Here is a 24,106-nt window from a genome sequence, read left to right on the forward strand (position 1 = left end):
ACACGATTGAGTGACTGAACTGAACTGAACTGTACCTTATATTCTTTTATTTCTCAAGACATAGACTCTCATAAGTACAGTTAACAGGAAACATTGTCACGTTCTAATCTCTGATGATTCAAAATCTGTGTGAATAACTATAAAAACAGGGGCTTTGAGTCCAGATCAATTTGATTTGAAACTCATCTCTGCCTCTTAATAACTGCTATTGTCTTAGCACTTAATCAAACCTTTTGTATTTTAACTTCTTAAATGGTAAAATGGGAATAATAGGACACATTTCTTATGATAATGATTAAACAAAAAGATGCACTTTCAAAAGCGTATATTAAGGATTTCGTTATTAGAAAGTAATGATGGACAGCCATGCTTTTAAATGAACTGGTTTTATCTGTATTTGGTTATGTGTAGAGCAACCTCCCTTATTTTGAGAGTGGTAGTGATGGTGGTACTTCATCTGATTCCTTATTCTCTTGTTTTACTACCATTTTTCTTTGCCAATGAGCATTCTTAACTCAATTAAGGACAGTAAGAAGAAATAAAGCTTTCCTAGTATGATAATAAATGTACAAGGTATCCCTGTATGGTTGGCAGGTAAAGTATGAACTTCCAATGCTATGTTCGGTTACCTGTAGGTTCTAAAACCTTTTCAGTTTTACCTGTATATTTCCTTTTATTTTTTTCAAATCCTTAACTTTAGCTAATTGTCCTTCCTCTCTGATTTATTTAACTAACACTGATCCTTCTGGACCCAAAACCTCTGAACGCAGGCCTTCCCTGTTATGTTCGGTAACCTTGAGACTTCCTGGTTTTCCGCTGCCCTTAGTTTCCTGTTCTTCCTCTGAGCTGATGGAGCTTAGTGCCTGTCTCCTCATTCATAGTCAGTCTTGCACTGCTTTGTGACATTTCTTGGGCAGGACAGAGCTGCCTATCCTGTTACTTACGTTTTTTAAAATTTATTGTTATTTAATGTTTCCTGTACTTGTGGCTTGTTTTGCCAATTATATTGTCAGCTCTTTTGGAACTGGGATAATATACTTCTTAGCTTGTCAAGTCAAAAGACTTGACAATATTTTGATTTGTGACTTATCGATAGATAGTCTAAAACAGATATATCTATAAATGTTCTGATTGGCTCTTGTTACTTTGTACCTTACAAGAATATGCCTAACATATTCTAGTCCCCAAATGCATAAAAGTGTTTTTGACGCAGTAAAAATTTCAGTTTATTTTTTATTTTTTTCAGTAATAGGCCCATCTTCCCTTCCTGTTAATTCCTTTCTTATTACAAACATAATTACTGAGTACCTTAAAGAATTAAAATACTTGAGAGTTTGCTGGAGTGATTTAAGAGATACCTGGATTTAAGACGCACTGCTAGCTAAGAAAGCACTAAACAGGTATTATGTAATTTGTCTCCTAAAGCATCTTTAAGGCAGTTCAGAGTGCTGATGACAGTAGGGTGGATAGATATTAAGAAACCAATTGGAGATACTACTTAATGGAAGGTCCTGCTGACAGACCTCAATACCCTGCCTTTTGAACACATATTCTTTGTATTGTGTTCTCCTAGCCTTCATGATACGCACAGGAAAAAAATATTACATAGTGGAAGAAACCAAAACTAACCTCTTAATTGATGCTACATCATGGGACAGCTTTTGGGAAACTATTAGCTTGTAAATTATCTCCCACAAGAACCTAGCAAATTAAGTGACTACATTTCTTTCTCCTTAATTTATTTTATTATTTTTATTTATTATTATTTTTGGCCATGTTTTGCAGCTTGCAGGATCTTTCTCCAACCAGGAATCAAACTCAGGCTCTAGGAGTGAAAGCGCTGAGTCCTAACAATTAGACTTTCAGGGAATTCCCTGTTTCTTTTCCCTTTAAATATGGCTTTCATATTATAATTTTAATTGTTTCAGCAAACGGGAACATTTGGTTATATATGTTCTTCAAGGTTTTTGAGAATCCATAGCATTATAGCATGCTGTGGACATGTTCTAATTAAGATCAAGTAGCTGACAACTAAACATAGTTAAAATGATGTTTTATATCAGGGATTAGTGATTAGAACTCAGTTATCTTTCTATACAGGTTTTTTTTTTTTAAATAAATTTTAAAAATATATTTAAGCCAAAGACTTTTGAAATGTTTGGAAATAATTTTCATATGTGCATGTATGTATCACTGAGCTCCCAGTTACATTGAAACACTGTCAACACACTTTGAAAGTGACGCAGTGGAGGAAAGGATAACACTCTTCTCTTCCACTTCTCACATCCAGTTCATCAGCAAACCCTATCAGACAGCTTCTCAGCACCATCAGTTCTAACATCTTAGTTCAAGCCACCATCATATCTTTTCCTTGCTGTTGTCCCTTCTTCCAAAATGATTCTTTTTGCAGTCTGTTTTCCATACTGCAGTCAGAGTAATGTTTTCTGATATTAAAAAAATAATAAACAGCTCATGAAATACATAAACAGATGTAATAGAAAAATAGATTATATAAGAAAAAATTTAGACTTTATGTATTTAAATAAGTCTAAACATATATCTAAATATCTAAAACTTTTGTTCCGATTGATGACATTATGACACATTGTATCTTGAAATCTGTTAAAATATGTGTTTTGGAAATTGTTAACATACCAAAGCATGTAAAATACTAAAAGCAAAAAATAAAATTGTAATAATTTATACATATTACAAAATGAAAGAGTAAAGGTAAATCCATCAAATACGCATTTATTGTTCTATCATTTCCCTAATTAAAACCCTTTATTTTCTTCCCGTTACTCTTGCGATAAAATTCAAAGTACATTTCGTGTCTCAGAGAGGCCCATTGACATCCTCAACATCTTCTCTGGTGACTTGTTGAACAAATGGCTCCAGTTTCCTTGGTCCTTATTCAGTTTCTCAGCCTGCCAATTTTCTTCTTGCTTTAGCTACTTTGTTCTCCCTTTCGGGTACATCATTTAGTTTCAGTTCAGTTCAGTTCAGTCAGTCAGTCAGTCGTGTCCGACTCTGCAACCCCATGAATTGCAGCACACCAGGCCTCCCTGTCCATTACCAACTCCCGGAGTTCACTCAAACTCACGTCCATCGAGTCGGTGAGGCCATCCAGCCATCTCATCCTCTGTCATCCCCTTCTCCTCCTGCCCCCAATCCCTCCCAGCATCAGGGGCTTTTCCAATGAGTCAACTCTTTGCATGAGGTGGCCATAGTATTGGAGTTTCAGCTTTAGCATCAGTCCTTCCAATGAACACCCAGACTGATCTCCTTTAGAATGGACTGGTTGGGTCTACTTGCAGTCCAAGGGACTCTCAAGAGTCTTCTTCAACACCATAGTTCAAACGCATCAATTCTTCGGTTCTCAGCTTTCTTCACAGTCCAACTCTCACATCCATACATGACCACTGGAAAAACCATAGCCTTAACTGGATGGACCTTTGCTGGCAAAGTAATGTCTCTGCTTTTGAATATGCTATCTAGGTTGGTCATAACTTTCCTTCCAAGGAGTAAGCATCTTTTAATTTCATGGCTGCAGTCACCATCTGCAGTGATTTTGGAGCCCAAAAAAATAAAGTCTGACACTGTTTCCACTGTTTCCCCATCTATTTCCCATGAAGTGGTGGGACCAGATGCCATGATCTTCGTTTTCTGAATGTTGAGCTTTAAGCCAACTTTTTCACTCTCCTCTTTTACTTTCATCAAGAGGCTTTTAGTTCCTCTTCACTTTCTGCCATAAGGGTGGTGTCATCTGCATATCTGAGGTTATTGATATTTCTCTCTCATTTAGTTTAGTACCTTGCAAATAATAGATGCTTAATGTAGACTGACTAAATAAGCACCAGAATGCAAATAGTAGCCATCTCTTCCAGGGTGATTGTGCATTCCTTCACTTATGTTTTTTAAATTTGAAACATTTTCTGTAATGAACATGTGTTTTCTAATTATCAGAAGGTAAAAAATTATCATTCTGGGCTTCTAGAATTTGAGACCCTGGTAGGTGAAATTCAGTAAGTCAGCAGGAACTGAGAAATTAAATTATCATAAGTCAATCAAGAGTCTGTACAAAGAAATCAATTCAGTGAGGCATTGCATTCGGGTAGGATGGGTGGAGTCTTGGGTTAAAGGAAGTTGGTCCATGTGAGTTGTGCTTTCCAATTACTTTATGCCTAACTTAATTTAAACTTAAAATTTAGTTTCTCAGTACACTAGCAACATTGCAAGTGCTTTATAGTCATGTTAGCTAGCTGCTGCCATATTGAACAGTATAGATAGGGAAGTTTTTCATGATGCAGAAAATACTTTATCACAGAAGATATGGGATCTAGAATCCTGGAAGCAGATATCAACGAACAGAAAGTCAAGATAGGCAACAAAAGAATGAAGAAAGACTTAGGTAGTGAGGTTGGGCAATGTGAATCTGGAAAAGGAGTTTATTTTGAGTATTCAAACTTTGAATTCAAAGTTTGAGTATTCAAAGGAGTATTCAAAGTTTGAGTTTTGAGCAAAGTGACACAGCTGGAAGAAGGCATTGATTCTTCTGTTAAAGTCTTGAGGAAGACCTGTAAGAAATTGTTTAAGTATAAATAACAGTGCAAATTAGTATCTGTGTTAAATTGTGTTCTGTATCCCTTTATGTGATAAATGTTTTGGAAAGTGGGAGGCTATTGAAAAGATTTTATTGGGCAAGAGTAACTAGTACATGAAGGATTTTCTCCTTGATTGTATATGACAGTGGTTAGAATACTGAATGCCTGTCCTGTTTCTCATTTCACTGCCTCCTCATACTTCATACTTTTAAGGTATAAAAGTATGCATCTTGATAACAGTAGTCATACAGCTACACTACTTAGGTATATTTTAACATCTCTTTTGATTCATCAAGAAAATAGGATGAAAGGCAAACAACAGGTATATTCAAACTGAATCAAAGAAAAATAAAATTTTGAATTTAATTATGTTGAATAATTCCTTAAGCAAATGTGACTCAGCTTGTAGGTATAATGTGTATCAGAAATACTTGAAGCATGTATGTGGATACAATTCCAAATACTAGAACGTTCTTATAACACAGAACCGTTTTGGTTAGACGATTTTAATAGCAGCTTACTTATAGTTTTGGTGAGATGGTGAGCTAATGATGTAGCCGTTAATTTGAATTTAGCAGACATTTTAAATATAGGTTTCTCTTACAGAGACAAAAGTTGCAATTTAAAGCTCTTTGGTGGTCTAAAAACAGCTTAATTCTCTAGTAGCATGGTAATAAGTACTAATCCAGCTTATGCAGTGATTGTAGTATGTCATGTTTGTGAAAGATTGCCCAACTGCTTTCTCTGGGTTTTATGTTAATTTAAAAATATTAAACATAAAACCTTATAACATCTTCATGCTGAGATAAACTGTTCAATTTAACTTGTGCTCAAGCAGCAGCTGTCAGGAATTATCTTGTTCCTAGTGCTTTTTGCTATCACCTTGTGCCCTTTCCTGCCAGAGACACAGTGTGGGATGATAAAGCTCACCTTGTTAGGATTTATTGCTTAAATAATACCTGAGGCAAGATGAACACTGGGAACCTAGGGTTTAACTGCTGATTGAGTGATGTCATTCATTGTGTTATTGTACCTTTTTTTTTAATTGATAAAAGAGGGCAAAGTAAAAATTGCCTATGAATCTTACCTGCTTTTTTTTTTTTTTGTGAGCATCTTCCTTACTTCTTTATAGGTATCACTGAGCTGAATATTTGAGGAGTTACTTATTGTCCAATTTAACTACCATTTTACAAGGAAAAAGCAAAGAGAAATGTTTTAGTTATGTTGGAGATAATTTCCATAATTTAGAAGTAGTGAGGGCTGTTTCAAAATTAGTTATAAAAATAAAATGAGTTTCTTATTAATGACTGAACAAACTGAAGGAAGTGTTGGTGTGGGCAGTCCCAAATGGGTAATATTGTGAAAACCATTGCCATTTTACTTCTGAATGTATGGCAGCCTTTCATTTGAGAGCTTCTATTTGGAAGGTTCAATTTTAAATTTGGATTCCTTGATTGTGGATCAGCTTGGTAGGTAGGGTAAAGATTGGTGGTGTGTGGTTGGAGGAGAGTAAAGGCCTTGCTTTAGTTAAACATTTGCTACAGATGTTCCACCCTGAGGATAATTCCCATGGAGCAAATGAACAATTGGCTTATGACTAGGAATACATATATGAGGGATTTATTATTATAGAATGTAACATATTTTTCCCTTCTGCTTTCTGCCGTCTAATGCATATCCTCCCAAATTTGTAGTTTTATAAATGTATAACTTAAAAATTGGTAAAGGTAGATCAATGAGTTACAATATATCATTTATTTAATCAATTATAAACATTTCTATGAATATTTGAAAATTTGTTATTAGTGACCTTTTGACTAAACCATTTAAGAATTAGTTGCAGACATGAGGCTTTACATGTAAAAAATTCAACATGTCTCCTAAGAATGAGGATATTCTCCTATATAACAGCAGTAAAATTACTACACTTCAAGACTGATAAAACTTTACAATTTTATATTCAACCCAATACTCAGAGTTTCCCTATTGTCCTCATATCTTTTATAGTTGTTTTTTTCCCCATTCAGTATCCCATCAAGGAGCACACACTGCATTTTGTTTGGGGATCCCTTTATTCCCCTTTACTCTAGATTTTCTTTTTCCTTTTATGACTTTGACATTCTTGAAGATCCAGCCCCATTTATTTTGCGACTGGCAGGATGTTTCCCCATGACCAAATTCAGATTAAACATTTGGAGCAGGAATTGGCGATCTCTGTCTTTCTATCATGTATTGGGAAATACATGATATCCCTTTGATCCACCATTGTTCATATTAAGTATGATCACTTGAAATGTTGATGTCTACCAAATTTCTCCATTAATTAATGGAAGTTAATTCTCCATGTAATTAATAGATGGAAGCTGCAGTTAATGAATTTTTCTTCCTTGTGTGTGAATGCATCATGTTTACTTAGGTCTCAATGATTGAGTCATTGCTTGCAATAGTATGTATGTTGAGGGTGGGAGCAGGAAAAGAGGGAGGGAGAAGCATTACTCAATAACTTGCTCTACTAATCACCACCTTTTTTTTTTTTAAGGAAAATATTGATTGAGATTAAATTTTATTTTTCTCTCTGCTAAAGATCAGATTTGAAGATAAGCAAATATCTTTGCATTTCAGAATTTTTGGTCTCTTTTTTATTTTTTGTCCTCACTGTGTACATGCAGGACCTTAGTTCCCTGACTGGAAATCAAACTCATTCCCCTTGCATTGGGTGCAGAGTCTTAACCACTGGATCATCAGGGAAGTCCCCAGTCCCAGTTTTAGAAAAGTTTATACTTGATGGTGGTGGGAATATTTTTGGACAAAATAGAGGACATTTTCAGGATATAAATTTTCTATTTGCTTTAGTTGAGTACAAGTAGACAATTTAAAATGCATCTTCATGATAAGATTTTTTACTTTAAAGCAATAAATAATAACATTAACACAGCGATGTGAGTTTAGAAACGTCTCTACTTTTGGGTCTTGTGTTCCTCTTTTAGTCCATGAAGAAGACACTTGAATTCCCATTTATGATATATGCTCTTAGTATGTAATTATTCTTCTTATGTGAAAGGCTAGTGCTGCAGATCATATAAACACCTGAAGTTAGTCATTTGGCTTGTCGGCAAGGGAGAATTTATAGTAGTTGTAATCATGGTAATAACAAGGATGCTATTTTGTATTTATTAAGTACAATAAAAAGCATCTGCAATGTAAGTGGTACACAAGGAATTCATACCCATAGTGTAATGAATAGTACTTCGGGCTTAAAAGACCAGGAGTCTCTGCTTTGCCACTTTCTACCAGTGTGATTTCTAGGAAAAACTCTTAACCTTCTTGAATCTCATTTTTTAGAATGGGAATTAAAGCTGTAAGGGTTAAATGATTCTATATTATGTTATAAAGGTGGCATTTCATCAAAATTGTGCCATCTAAATGTCCCCAGCTGCTCAGGGACTGTAATTTGTCCCTCTTTTGTGTCCACATGTGTTAGCCCCCTTGTTAGTGAAATATTTCCAGGTTGTCCCAGACAGTTGTCTGTTTGTCCTCTAGATATTTTGTTCATGTCGCTATTATAGACAGCATTCATTCGGCCGGCTGTCTTGTTCACCTTTTCTCTTCCTGGCTTGACCCTGGTACATAGTAGGCATTTATAATAAATGTTTGTGGAATTAATGAGTAAATAGACACTATTTCATTCATAAACATGGATATGTAGACATTCAGTTTCCTTTTTTCCCCCCAGAGACAAGGAACCAGCCTTTCTTCATTTTTTAAATTTAGGTTTTATATAAGGGATATTAAAGACTGTACATCTGGTGCCATTAGCAGTCCAGTAATCGAGAAGAAAATATAAAACCAACCCAGAAATACTGCAGAATATTTAAAAGGGGGGCAGTGAGAAACATGCTAAGGGAAAAAGCCCTCCCTCACTAGATAAGTCTGTTGCATAAATCAAAAGGGTTTATGTCATAACACGAACATGTGCCATTCCTGCTCATATATTGAATTTCAGTAGTTGGTTGCATAAAGAAGTAAAGTGTAATGAAACTGGCAAGCAAAGTATTCCCCAGTCAGCCTTATCTTTGTTCCATTTGTCCTTCAGATAGAGCTTTTCTTGCCTTTTTCAATAAAATCCATCCAGCTTTTTTTTTTTTTTTTTTGCATCTCTCAGTAACTGAGCTGAGAAGACCAATGAGATTCAGGGCTTTTATAGTTCTTAGCAGCTGCTTTTTAAGAGATCAAAACTTAGAATGCTGCTACATGGTATTAGGCTTAACTCTTGATGTGTCCCTATAGGGGATGTGTTTTCCTTGGGGTAGGATGAGTAGAGAGAAGAGAAGGTGAAGAATGCCCCTTCAAGTATGCTCAGGATGGTAACCCTAATTTCCTTCTTTCCTAGGATCCTCTTCGCAAGCTCAGTGCTTAACCTGACTGAACTGGCTGCCCTTCGACCTGACCTTGGGAAATTGAAAAAGATTCTGTACTTTCATGAGAACCAGTTGGTATATCCTGTCAAGAAATGTCAGGAGAGGGATTTCCAATATGGATACAACCAAATTCTATCCTGGTAGGTATAGATTGTATCACTGTATTTAGTCCTTTGCCATCTTTTTTCCTTATAGTTAACTTTTAAATCTAGAGACCTATGGTACACATATTTTTTTAAATACCTTACATTAGGAGCAAATGTTTAAATATACCTTCCATGGTAAGAATTACTTGTGCCTCTGCAACATATATATATATACATATAAGAGAACAACTAATTTTTAAAATAAAATACATATGTGTAGCAACCTGATTATATGTTGAGCTAGTTATTTAACTGTATTTTCTACAACACTCAAAATGGAAGCAAAGGGCTGTCAGGGACCTCCTTCAGCCCCTTATCCCATGTGTGAGACTTACTTTTAGAAAAGGCAGTTATTCAACTTTTATTTACCAGCTACTTTCAATGTATCCAGCCAAAATCAAAATAGAAATGTACAGAGGAGTAAACAGAAATTAAAGCGTAACAGAGCAAGAGATTTCTGTCCTTTTATTCTTACTGTTTGTAAGAGAAAACTATGGAAAATGAATCTTTAGGTGATGTTTGTTTTTTTTTCTTCCCCTCATTGAGTCTTCTGAAATTGCCTAGCCTTAAAATACCATGACATTTCAAAGGTGATGGTCCTTCTCTTTTGTTACTTCAACAAAGTGTATCTCTTGAAACTTAGTTAATAAAAGAAGTTAATAACGACTCTGAAACAGCTTTGCTATTGGATCCCATCGACATAACTGCAACACTCAAATGGAGTCAGTTTGGCAGTGATTGGGTACAGTTTACTCACCATTTTTAATAGTTATTAGCCTTTGGGGTTGATGATGTGCTTAAGCAGACACCCATCTCTTTTGCTAGTATATTCCATAGTTTCATTGACATAGAAAAACAGCTAGCTGGTAATACTTCTGTGTTTTGAGCATTTTGTAAATGTTTTCCTGCAATCATTTTTACAAGCTGCTTCAATTGTGAAGTAGCAATGCTATCAAAATAGAGAGGCGCTGCTTCCCGTCAAATGTCTCGTAAAAAAAAGCAACCGTTTTTAAATTTCATAATAAAATTAAAATACTTTATTTTATATTGAAACAGAGAGGGAAAATATGTTTTAAAAACAAAAATGAAATCATTTTATACTTTATCAATATGGAAAACATTTGTAATATTCTTTTGGTTTCTTGAATTAACATCATTCTTTTCCTCAGATAGTGTGTGTTTATTACCCCTGAGAAATAACTGGGGAAAAAAATTAAGTCTGTTTTTCCCTTTATGGATGGCTTTAAAGTTAATGGAAGTTACACCCACTCATATCAGAGAGGAAATGCATGGAAAAGAATATTTCTGTAAACTATCTTGGTTCTTTAATTTGGCAAAGACTGGGTTTTTAAGAATATATGTAGTTGAGTTGCATACCCTTTGAGGGCAAATAGCAAAAAAAAAAATTAACTCACTACCCCTCATCTCTCTGTTTTAGAAAAGATTGCTTTTGCTCAGAGGGAGTGAGACCATAAAATCTTATACATGATTTTTGAGCATTGCTCTTCTCAAGAGGGTAAACTGGTAGATGAACTTGAGGAGAAAGAAATGGACTTGATCGTCGCTGGGACTCTTAATGAGAAAGCAATGGTTTGCAGTCGTCCAGAGGAAAAATAAGAATGTCAGAAAGCAGTCCAGTTCAGATTCACTTTGAAAAGTATGACTCCAGCTTCCTGAAATGTTTCTTTAGTTTTCTTGCTGACTTCTGCTTTTGTTGGCATTGTCAGGTTTCTTTCTTGACTGTGTGGCAGCTAAGGACTTCAGAGATGACTGACATAAGCACTCACCTTAAATAGAGGTTTCACTAACCCTCTGACTGATGAACACTTGTCGTAACTATATATTATGACCTGTGGGTCGCTATTAAAATATGTGACATATAGTGAAAACAGACTAGCTGTAAAACATCCTTCAACTTTTGGTATATTATTATATTGGCTTCCTTATTGCTCAGTGTAGTGTCAGCACTTCTGTGACATTCTCTTGTATTATCCATGTTGTAATCACTGCTAACCCCAAATTTGCGCTAGGTTGCAACTAAAAAAACAAAAAATGCTTGTATGGGAAAACAACTTTGCAGGGGTGGGAGTGGATAGGTCAACATTCCTTTTGTTGGTTTTTCATTCCACTGTGTACTGATAGTAGGAATTTTGTCTCAGTAAACGCAAATTAAACTAAACTTAGAATTTGTTATGATATTCCTGCTCGGTAAAGTCTATTTATTCATTTGTGTTTTGCAGTCTTGTGGACTTAGGTGTCTTCTTTTCAGTTTTCTTGATGTTCTTTTTAGAGTGAAATAAAACTGTTTTCTCTTTGGTCTTGTACACCTTCTTATCAAAGCATTTGTACGCATCATGTTGAGATCCAGGGACACTGAGACATGGAATCATTGCTTAAAGCAATGAGGGCTATTTTAAAAAACAAAACAATGATTTATTAAAATGGTTTTTTGAGTCATAAAGGAAACATAGTACATACTCCTTTTTTATCCAGTTCACCCATGGTTATCATTTGTGTTCATTGATTTCCAAAAAAATGTTATACACAAATTTGGAAACTACTGACATATTTATGATACATAAACTTTGTTTTAAATTTCCTTCTAACTATATATTTTAGATTATTTTTAATTTTAAAAAAAGTGCTAGGGAGAGGATCACAGCATTTACATCAAAAGCAACAGCCAGTATTATATTTCTTCTGTTTAATTTTGAAGGTTCATGGTGTTATGGTCCTTTATAATATATTATGTAATCAGTAGGACCTAGTGGTATGGATTTCTGGATCCGTTTTCACCAGTTTCTTCTATTGCTCTGACTCCCCCAAGTCTGATATAATAATAGAATAAGTTACTTGTAGAGTTCTCATATACTCCTTTCTGTGTATGTAGTCTCAGAACTTTCAAAAACCTAACAGTTTCTTGAAACAAAGGTTAAAATGAGAAATAGACTTTAACCACATGTTATGAAGGTATGCTGTAGTGTGAAATAACCCTATCTGGATTGGTCTCCTTAAAGGCAGTGAAAAGTATGCTAAATTTTTTGTTCTCCATACTGTGGTGTAAATCAAAGTACATCACTGACATAAAACCTCAACATGGGTAACTGGGCCACAGAGAGAAAGGTCCTCATGTTCTTGGTGATACTACAGAAAAGTCCTGGCATTGCAGAAAGATATACTTAGGTTTGAAGCCTCATAAGTGAGAGTGTTAGTGGCTCAGTCATGCCCGATTCTTTGCAAACCCCATGGTATGTAGCCTGCAAGGCTCCTCCATCCATGGAATTCTCAAGGCAAGAATATTGGAGTGGGTAGCCATTCTCTTCTCCAAGGATCTTCCTGGATAGAACCCAGGTCTCCTACCTTGCAGGCAGATTCTTTACTGTCTAAGGAACCAGGGGAGCCCTGAGGCCTCATAGAATCCCATTAAATCACTGAATTCCTCTCCTACCTTTCCTGTCTGATGCCTGCCATCTAACTTCCCTTGATATAAGGCTAATGAAAGTAACTTATCTGCTGGGATCATTTTGATAAAAACTGAGAAGTGACGAGTTCTTTGCAAACCCAAGATGTGGTAAAAACTGTGATTAATAAAGAAGTCTTTAAGCTTCTTTATAAAAGAAGTTATAAAAAGAACTGAATGAATGTGGGCTCGCCATATGCATTTATCCTTTCCCTTTGCAGCCTGGTGGCTGATGTGGTGGTATTCAACTCGGTTTTTAATATGGAGTCATTTCTCACTTCTATTGGAAAATTCATGAAGTTGATTCCTGATCACAGACCCAAGGATCTGGAAAGCATCATCAGACCCAAGTGCCAAGTTATTTACTTTCCCATCAGGTTTCCTGACGTGAGCAGGTCAGTGTGACTCTATTTTCAATATTCTGTCATAAATTATTCCCCAAATGTATAAAAATAGGTGCTATTCTTGCCAGTTTTAGCTTTTTCACATAAGCATGGTTAGAGAATTGAGTACTGTCTCACCTTGCTGTGATTAATAAATCATGTGTCCAACCTATCGCTGAATGGTTAATTCCAATATCAAGCTCTTCCTTTCTTTTCTCTTAGATTTGTTTGCCAAAGAAAGGTGCTTTGGCTTTTAACACTGACTGTTGTGTCTTCATTTGTTGTTTTGATACAGAAGTCATCGTCAAGCATATGTCTCAACGTTTTATTCAGCTTATTTCCAGTGGTTTATATGTATAATAGTAACTCCTAAGTAAGTCAGTGTTAAATTTTACTGCTTAAATTACTTTCATATCCCATGCTGTTTTTTCTATTTTCTCCTTCTCCCATTTTTTATTATTTACATTATTTTAGTAAAGAATTTGGTATTTTATGTTGGGTTGAAATGCATTTAATTGCTATTTCTTTTTCTCAGTCACTAAGGATATTTTTATTAGCCTTATCGCTGGGCCCACCCTGAATTAGCAATGGATGATGTGGCTCAAAGGGAACATTCTAGAATTCCTTTTCACTTTTGATTAAACCTAGCAAAATTGTTTTTACTGCCACCAGAAATATATCCCCCTTGTGAATAGAAACTTTACTTTAGTCGGACTCATACTAGCTGGGGATGCTGCTGTTTTGTAACTTACTGTGTCCTTAAAAAAGAGCTCAGGGACAGATGTTTCTTCCCTATCCTTGAAGGGAAGGCAGGAAACAATTTATTGTCCATGCATGCTATGTGGGAGGTCGGCATTAGTGTCTGTGTTCTGGACTCAGTTCACCCAGATTTTGCTGTGGGGACACCCACTCTTCCACACCCCTAATACTGATTTATTTGAGTCTTACTAGTTAATACGGCACTGAAGAAAATTCTGCCTAATACCAAATCGAGTTATGAGTCATAAAGTTTGTTAGACCACCTTGCCTAATCCTTATTTTCTGGAGTTCAGAAAACAGAAGGCCAGAGAAGCAGACCGGCTTATACTCACGCTGTTGATTGTTGTCAGAGACTGGATTCAAATTTAGATTCTATGACTTTTGATTCAATTTTCTGTTTAGTTTCTAATCTTCCTATTAGTACAGGTCATTTGTCAAAAATATTTAATGATCTATTTACATTTTTGAAAATTATAAAGCTGAGTGAAACTGAGATCACAGTTGATTTTCATATGTATGTACATGTATGTACGTATGGTATGTATTTGTAATCCATAGCTTTCATGTGTGATGAATGTCAATGTCTAAAAAAGATGATGGTTATGCTTTAGCTCTGTCATTAGCTAGAATACAGCTTATAGTTTAGGTCATAGTTTTTAACTTTATTTTTGACATTCTTTTAAGTTTTTCATATAATAAGGTATCATTAAAATGTGCATCTTTACGTGAATAGGTAGTTATAGTACATCTTAATTTTTATTTCTATAGAATTTCAAATAAATAATGTTTTTCAAATTCATTTGCATCTGATATAGTCCTACAATATCCTATGTTTAATACACCTGTGGCAGTTGAATAGTTTATTAATTTGGACTGTATTACCATAAATAAATCTAGCTAAATGGAAGAAGGTTAAGAAATATTGTGGCCAAGATAACATTCATAAGCAAGGTCTTAGCCCAGAGTGTTATTTGAATTATTTTCAAATGGTAATTTGCTTTATCCAACCCAAACTCATATAGTGTAAGTAAGTGATTATTTGCATGAATGACAATCATTCTAATGCCTGCAGTCTTAAAAAGAGTATTATTTTGTTGAGATGTTGAAAAATATTTAGTAATGCCAAAGGCAAATAACCAAGGTGATTAAAAATAAAACGACTTTTGAATGCTTCTACTTTCTCTCTATACAAATATTATCGTCATGGCAAGTTTGTATTTAATTTATAAACAAAGCAGAACGTATACTTAAATGATTAATAAATGTACTATAATAATATATAATATAAAGGGTAATAATCAGGGAAGGGAAAAAGCCATATTTCAGCAAAGTATATGAGGACTTCTAAAGATGATAACTGTTCAAACTCAGAACATCCAACATTGAGCTTGAAATCCAATATTGAGCTTATAGTACCTGCTGTTACCTGTTGCCTTCCTTACGCTTACACTGCCTCATTCTCAAAGGCCAGAAAAATAGTAGCAAGGAAAAATATTCACTGGAAAATATTTCATTATATGTATTAAAACATTTGGGGAAGAGAAAGCTCTTAAAATACCATAGTTAGGCATGCACATATTTGAGGCTTGACCACCCCTGGTGGCTCAGAAAGTAAATAATCTGCCTGTAATGCAGGAGACCTGGTTCAATCCTTACATCAGGAAGATACTCTAAAGAAGGAAATGGCAGCCTGCTCCACTGTTTTTGCCTGGGAAATCCCATGGACAGAGGAACCTAGAGGACTGCAGTCTGTGGGTTCAACAAAGAGTTGAACACAACTGAGCAACTAACGCTTTCACTTTCATTACTAGCCCTGTAACCCATGCAAGTATAAAGACCTTGAGTTTAGGTTATGATTATATTTACCTTATCACCCCATAGGCATGATGTAGCAATTAAATGAAATAATATGTGCCAAATGTCCAGCCTGGCATGTAACAGAACCTTAATAAAGATTGTGTGGGATGTGGCTCCGACGCTCAGTTGTGTCTGACTCTTTGCAATGCTATGGACCGTGGCCTGCCTCTGTGGACCTCTGTCCACGGATTGTCCTAGCAAGAAGACTGGAGTAGGGTGCCTTTTACTCCCCCAGGGCATCTTCACAACCCAGGGATTAAACCCATGTCTCTTCTGTCTCCTGCATTAGCAGGCAGACACTTTACCATTAGCGCCACCTCAGTTCAGTTCAGTCGCTCAGTCGTGTCCGACTCTTTGCGACCCCATCAATCGCAGCACGCCAGGCCTCCCTGTCCATCACCAACTCCCGGAGTTCACTCAGACTCATGTCCGTCGAGTCCATGATGCCATCCAGCCATCTCATCCTCGGTCGTCCCCTTCTCCTCCTGCCCCCAATCCCTCCCAGCATCAGAGTCTTTTCCAATGAGTCAACTCTTCACATGAGGTTTCCAAAGTACTGGAGCTTCAGCTTTAGCATCATTCCTTCCAAAGAAATCCCAGGGTTGATCTCCTTCAGAATGGACTGGTTGGATCTCCTTGCAGTCCAAGGGACCCTCAAGAGTCTTCTCCAACACCACAGTTCAAACGCATCAATTCTTCGGCACTCAGCTTTCTTCACAGTCCAACTCTTACATCCATACATGACCACAGGAAAAACCATAGCCTTGACCAGACGGACGTTAGTCGGCAAAGTAATGTCTCTGCTTTTCAATATGCTACCTAGGTTGCTCGTAACTTTTCTTCCAAGGAGTTAAGTGTCTTTTAATTTCATGGCTACAGTCACCATCTGCAGTGATTTTGGAGCCCAAAAAAATAAAGTCTGACACTGTTTCCACTGTTTCCCCATCTATTTCCCATGAAGTGGTGGGACCAGATGCCATGATATTCATTTTCTGAATGTTGAGCTTTAAGCCAACTTTTTCACTCTCCTCTTTCACTTTCATCAAGAGGCTTTTTAGTTCCTTTTCACTTTCTGCCATAAGGGTGGTGTCATCTGCATATCTGAGGTTATTGATATTTCTCCTGGCAATCTTGATTCCAGCTTGTGTTTCTTCCAGCCCAGCGTTTCTCATGATGTATTCTGCATATAAGTTAAATAAGCAGGGTGACAATATACAGCCTTGATGTACTCCTTTTCCTATTTGGAACCAGTCTGTTGCGCCACCTGGGAAGCCCTTAATAAAGATTAATTCATCTTATTAACTCCTTCATCCCCATTGTTTTATAACCTAGCATATTTATTGCAACCTGAATAAAGAGGACTTGTCTTCCCTTTCTCTCTCTCTTAACATGTGATAGCAGAGAAGTATTCTGCCAAAGGAATAGTCTAATGTAAATAAGGAAATTCCTTTATATATTCTTCTTATCACACTAATTTAAGCAGCCTTTTGGCCTTACTGGAACCAACTGTCCACTGATGGTAAGGAGCCAGCTCATCACTTTCATTCTTCTCTTCCTAATTTTGCTCCTTCTTTTTCCAGTTGAACTTACATATTCTGTCACTGTACCTCCTTTTTTGTGTATACTCTCAAAGCTTTTGCACCTTTTCTTTTTTCTTTGATCAGGAGAAAAACCTCCAGCCATACTTACTAGCCCACTCTAAATTCATGACCCAGAAAGATGTTATGGGGAGGGAGGTGGGAGGGGGGTTCATGTTTGGGAATGCATGTAAGAATTAAAGATTTTAAAATTTAAAAAATAAAAATAAATAAATAAATAAATAAATTCATGACCCCTAAATCTAGATGGACACTTCAAACTGGATGGCGAGTATACCATACTTCCCCTCTTAAAGATAACTATTTATACATTTTCTTTTCCTTGTAAGATTTTAATACCAAATCTTCAGACTTCCTTCTCAGTTAATGACTGAAAAAATAAAAGCAATATTAGAAGAGAATATCTTTACACTGCCACCATCACATCTACCCAATTATGTGCTTCTGGGTGCATTTTTTTTTTTTAATCTTCACACCTATAACCATGGATGGATTGACCTTGCTTCTGTCTAAGGTCCATCTCCACTTCTTTGTGGGAGCCCATCCTCCTTGCTTACCTAAAAATTACTTTTCTAGTAATTTTTGGTCTCTGATCTGCATCATCCATTTGCTTCTTTTCTAGATGGTTCCTATTAGCATAGGGCTTCCCTGGTGGCTCAGATGGTAAAGCTTCTGCCAGCAATGCGAGAGACCTGGGTTTGATTCCTGGGTCGGGAAGATCCCCTGGAGAAGGAAATGGCAATCCACTCTAGCACTCTTGCCTGGAAAATCCCATGAATGGAGGAGCCTGATAGGCTACAGTCCATGGGGTCGCAAAGAGTTGGACAGAACTGAGCAACTTCACTTTCACCTTCAAAGGATTCCAATGTGCAGTCAAACTTAAGAGATATTGTTTTAAAACTATATAAATTAGTGATATATTGTTAATTTTTTGTTAGACAACTTGTCAGGAACATACAAAAACCGGCAGCATGAGAAGCCCCTGTGTATCCAACACACAACTTTAACAGCCATTAAAAGTTTTGCCAAAGTTGGTTCAACCCTCCTGATAGGCTACAGTCCATGGGGTCGCGAAGAGTCGGACACGACTGAGTGACTTCACTTTCACTTTCCTATTAGCATACAAAAATGCTATTTGTTTTACATCTTAAAAATATTCTGATTCCAGTTCTTTCTTTGCTACTGCTCATTTTTTTCTCTCTCCTAATAGCAAAACCTCTAAAAAAAACTTTTTTTTTTTTTTCAGTTTCATTCCCACTGTTCTCTCTTGAAGCTGCTCCACTGAAACTGTTTTTGTCAAGGTCACTGATGACTTCCATGCCTGTGGTCAGTTCTCTAGATCCTCATCTTATATCACACATCAGCAGCATGGGACACACTGTGACATAGTCTTCAAGGTGGCTCCTAGGACATAGGTTCTGCTTCTCAGTATTGTTGCTGCTTTCTCAATATGACTTTGATCTTTAGCTTTGGACTGGCCTTTAGCACTCTTGAAACTTGAGGGATTAATGGAGGAAGAGCCCAGGATTGAAATGAGAAGAAAAGAGTCAGAAGGTCATCAATGAGAGAATTATCCTGTGGGACAAAGGGAAGAGAGTTTTAAGGAGATGGCTTAGGCAAAGAGTCATGTCCGACTCTTTGCAACCCCAGTGGACTATACCAGCCAGGCTCCTCTGTCCATGGGATTATCTCATCGAGAATGCTGGAATGGGTTGCCATTTCCTCTTCCAGACTCTTTGCAACCCCAGTGGACTATACCAGCCAGGCTCCTCTGTCCATGGGATTATCTCATCAAGAATGCTGGAATGGGTTGCCATTTCCTCTTCCAGGGGATTTTCCTGACCTAGGGATCAAACATACATCTCCTATGTCTCCTGCCTTGGCAAGTGGATTCTTTACCACTGAGCCACCTGGGAATCCCTTTAAGGAGATGAGTGGTAGTTAATTAAGAGGAGTGAGATTAAATAAAGTGATGACTAATGCTATCATTGAATTTGACAATTAAAGGGACAGTGGTACCCCACCCTGCATTCTGTTAACTCACAATAAAATGTCATAATTTTTTTGGTAGCCAGAGAAACAGACTTCAAGTCTAAATGAGATCTCTTTTTCTTTTTTTCTCCATGTCTCTCTTTCTTTCTCTCTCTCACATTCAGGCCCTGCTTATTTTAAAAATGAAGACACCACGGCCCAGAGAAGTTTAGTGTCTTCTGGTAATCACACAGCTAGATAGAGACAGGAACTGGAATTGAAACTGGAACTCCTATCTCAAAACCTCCATCCAGTGTTCAGCCCATCACTTATTGTAAATGCAATTTCAGAGGTCTTGATTATCTGATTTTTCAGCTGACAGCAGATTAACAGCATCAAATTGGGGGTGCGATAAAGGCAGGCTCACTGACAGCAGTAAAAAGTGACAGCTGACTGACAGCTTGACAACAAGGGAGGAGAGAGATAAACTATTAAAAAAAATATATGAGAAGTGAAAAAGCATAGCAGCCTGGAGCCATTGTAGGGCAGGGCAGGCAACTCTGCATACTGAAGAACCTTGCAGACATTTCTCCATGATTGTACAGCTTGTACCTCTAATAGATGACTGTGATTTATTAAGAAAGGTTAAATGGTAACCAGTAAATTCTCTTTAAAAATATAGGGAAATTCATAACCTACTTTTGGCAGAAATTATAAATGACAGCAAATGAAGCTAAATGTCATGTCTTACTCTAGGATGTACATGAGTCATATTCACCTAAAGGAAGATAATAAACATCTGACCCTTTTTCATGCAGTTGCAGTGTCTGTAAGCTTAAGTGAGTGGGAAACATTTCAGTAAGCTACTTCTTTTTGGATCTTTCTAACTGAAGCCTTTTCATGCACCAGTTCTCTCTTTGCTGTTAGGGTGTTTATATTGGCTTCCTTGAAACTGAAGGCATCAAAGCCTGCTAGATGATCAGGAGTCAGCAAAACTGATTTTGTTGTATTAATACCATGTCTTAGTCCTTTTGGTCTGCTATAACAAAATATCGTGGATTGGGTGGCTAGTAAACAACAGAAATTTATTTTTCACATTTCTGAAGACTGGGACTTCCAAGATCAAGGTGCTGGCAGATTTGATGTCTTGTGAAGGCCTGCTTTCTGATTCATAGATGGCTGTCTTCCCACTGTGTTCTCACATGATGCAAAGGGCAAGGGAGCTCTCTGTGGTTTCTTGCATAAGGGCACTAATCTCATTCATGAGGGCTCCACCCTCATGACCTAATCACCACTCAAAGTCCCAAGTCTCTTAAAAGCGTCATATTAAGAGTCAAGATTTTGACATATGAATTTTGAAGAGATAAAGACTTTCAGCTTGTAGCATGCCAAAAGATAGATAGATGTGATCTCAAGACTTAGTGGGCTGAGACTTATGATTAGGAGGAAGACTAATCTGTGTTAAAGGATATAGGTTAGATGGAAAATTAAGGAATTTTTACTTCACATTTCTTTTTTTAAAATTTGTTTATTATATTTTTTGTCCTTGTTTCTGCATGAAGGCTTTCTCTTCACAGTGGCTATCGTCTACTTCAAATACCATTCGGTTGGATTAAAGGCAAAGAGATAAACGCTCAGGCTCTCAAGGCTGGATGCTTGTATGTATTTGTCACTTGCCTGCCTTCTCTATTAGGTTTTATTGTGAAAAATGGGGGCTGTTCTTCGGTGCCATATGTGGGCTTCTCACTGTGGTGAATTCTCTTGTTGCAGAGCACAGTCTCTAGGTTCACGGGCTTCACAGCATTTGTGGCTCGTGGGCCTTAGAGCTTGCAGACTCCAGTAGTTGTGGTCTGCAGGCTTGGCTTCTCCATGACATGTGGTATCAGGGATTGAAGCCATGTCCCCTGCATTAGCAGGCAGAGTCTTTATGACTGCATCACCAGGGGAGTCTACTGTGCATTTCAAGAAGGCAGATTTCACATAGAACTCCATGGTGCTGATGATGTGTGATAGAGAGGGAAAAAAATGGAGCAGTTCTGCAGCTTACTGAGCTGGATATTGGCTAAAGGAAACCAATATTTTCCTACTCTAGATCACGTAGCTGTCATAAAAGCAAAGCCTAGTAGAGCTAGAGAATTTTACATATCCAGGCCTTTGTGCAAGTCTCAGTCTTATAAAATCAGAACATCTGAGGAATCTGCAACTTGCTTTCTGACAATGTCGTCTTCAGAAGGTAGAGCTAACCGTATCAGCTAACCTTCCTGAGTCTTAATTTAGCCCAACATTATGCTAAGTATATTATACATATCTTAGCATAATATTCTCCCTACAATTCTAAAAGATAATTCCATTTATAGTTGAAGAAAGCTGGCCATAAGGAATATAAGTAACTTTTTGCCTCATACAAATAGTAAAAGTATAGCCAGAAATCAAACATATTTTTTTACCCTGTTTTGAAACCCAACCTCTTAACAGGTTTTTTATACTATCCGTCCTCAAAAGAGAGGTTTTGGGTCCAGATTGGCTTTGGCTTATTGTTGTTTAGCTGCTAAATGTGTCCAACTGTTTTGTGACCCCATGGACTGTAGCCCGCCAGGATCCTCTGTCTATGGGATATTCCAGGCAGGAGTACTTTGCCATTTCCTTCTCCGGGGGATCTTCCTGACCCAAGCATCGAATGTGTGGCCCTTGCCCCGTCTCCTGAAATGTCAGGTGGATACTTTACCACTGAACCCCCAAGGTTGACTGTGCTATGCTTAGTCACTCAGTTGTGTCTGACTCTTTGGGACCCCATGAACTGTAGCCCACCAGGCTTTTTTGTAACAGTACTGGAGTGGGTTGCCATGCCTTCCTCCAGGACTAGGGTTGAGTCAGTTCAGTTCAGTCGTTCAGTTGTGTCCGACTCTTTGTGACCCCATGGACTGCAACATGCCAGGCTTCCCTGTCTATCTTCAACTCCCAGAGCTTGCTCAAACTCATGTCCATTGAATCGGTGATGCTATCCAACCATCTTATCCTCTGTTGTCCCCTCTCCTCTTGCCTTCCGTCTTTCCCAGCTTCAGGGTCTTACTAGTGAAGAACAAATGATTTATCTAAGCGAACTGAGAGCACGTTGAATGAAAGAGATCATGTCATGGTAATGTTATGAAAGAAGGGATTCAAGGTCTTAGAAATCAGATTTTTAAATGATTGAAGTTTTGAAAAAAGAGGACACCTGAAAAGGAATGATCAACTTTTAAAGCAAAAATATTTATTGAGTGTCCTAATGGAGAACTGTCTGTGAGGCCGGAAGTGTGAATCCTGGCCCTATCACTTTCTATCCAGTGGGCTTAGGAGAGAACCTCAACCCAAGTCCAACTCACTCCTTTTGAAAAGGACATCAGCCTTTTCCTGACTTGAGAAAGAATGAATAATTTTCAGAAAAAATTCTCATAGTCAGGTTGAAATTTTACCTAAAGAAGCAGACTAGGAAGAGTACGTCAAAGAAACAGCTAGAGGCGCATGCCATTATTCCATGTCTAAGAAAGCTCTTCTTAAAAAAATTTCTAGCTATCTTGCCATTTATCCAAACTCTCTTCTCTTACAAGCTAAATTATAGCATGACACCTGTCTTACAGGGGCAGACCCCGATTTGTCATATTAGGTGTTAAGGATGAGATTGACCACATCTGCACAGCATCAGACTTTTCTTCCATCTGTCTCTCCTGTAGGATTTGGCACTGAGTGGGTAACCATGATTTTTATGTAGCTAGATCATCCCACCCCCCAACAAATTGGACCGTGAGAATGGACTGTAGAAATACAGTGAATTACAAAATGGCATCCCTTATCCTCGAAAAAGATCTTGTTTTTCCAAGGAATTCCATCAGGGAGCTTCACAGTAGATACCATCTACTTCAAAAGCCATTCAGTTGGATTAAAGGTGAAGAGAGATACATGCTCAGGCTCTCAAGGTTGGATGCTTGTATGTATTTGTCACTTGCCTGACTTCTCTATCCTGTTATAATGTGAAAAATGGGTTTAATTTTTTAAATTATGGTTATATATAATTCATGTAAAAAGATCAAACATATGTTTCCAGTGGTGACCTTAAAAAAAATCATTTATTTTTTCATGAGGGGATGAAGAGATACTGTACCTTAGGATTGAAGTTTGGACTTGGAAATAATTGAAGTACGTATACTTTGGATTGAGAAATATTTGCGTATCTGTTTCAACGCAAAGTTTACAAGTATCAACCTCACTGTGATTATTAGGACAAAATTTTGTTTCTGTGAGCATTTCACTATTTACATATTTCTATTTTCCAAAATATCGGGTTGTCAGAGTTACCATAGACAAGAGTGGATTTTACCTGTGAGATTTCTCATTTCATAGATTTTAGTTTCTGAGTTGTTGTTGTTGAGTTGCTAAATTGTGTCGGATTTGTTTGCGACCTCATGAACTGAAGCCTGTCAGCTTCTCTGTCCCTGGGATTTCCCAGGCAAGAATACTTGAGTGGCTTCCCATTTCAAGTCGGGTTATATGAAAAGCACCTCTGCTTTCCTCCTTGTATTTCTGACAGCAAACAAGGGAGGAGGACAATATTGGTCATTTGGAATAATCTCATTTATTGAAACTAAGAATTTCTCCGCACATTTCTCTCCCCCTTTTCCCATGCAGCTAAAATGTGAAACCAAAACAGAGGTTTATGGACTTTGCCTATTTTAGAAAGAAAAAATGGAGAATTTTAAAAACAGTGTGAAAACTTTAAATGAAAACGCTCAGGCTGTGCAAACAAAGGCGAGGAGCCTAAGGGCTTTTTGAAGAATTCTTATTAAAGAAAACACTATTTTACATTGCAAAGCAGATGTGTCAGAAAACAACAGCAGATCTGTAATTTGAGAATTTGTGGATTGATAGGACAGAAG

At 37.1% G+C, this 24,106-nt stretch overlaps 1 protein-coding gene across 13 annotated transcripts in view; it reads left to right on the forward strand.

Moving 5' to 3' along the window:
* GTDC1 (glycosyltransferase like domain containing 1) overlaps window positions 1-24,106 on the forward strand; it is a 523,084-nt gene that overhangs the window by 184,714 nt on the left and 314,264 nt on the right. For all 13 annotated transcript variants that reach the window (XM_060410062.1, XM_060410058.1, XM_060410059.1 and 10 more), the window contains 2 exons: window positions 8,995-9,162; window positions 12,850-13,023. In XM_060410062.1, the coding sequence (XP_060266045.1) occupies window positions 8,995-9,162; window positions 12,850-13,023 (342 nt within the window). The remainder of the gene's footprint in view (window positions 1-8,994; window positions 9,163-12,849; window positions 13,024-24,106) is intronic.

The sequence above is a fragment of the Ovis aries genome, chromosome 2, assembly GCF_016772045.2.
Source record: "Ovis aries strain OAR_USU_Benz2616 breed Rambouillet chromosome 2, ARS-UI_Ramb_v3.0, whole genome shotgun sequence".
NCBI classification, from domain to species: Eukaryota; Metazoa; Chordata; class Mammalia; order Artiodactyla; family Bovidae; genus Ovis; species Ovis aries.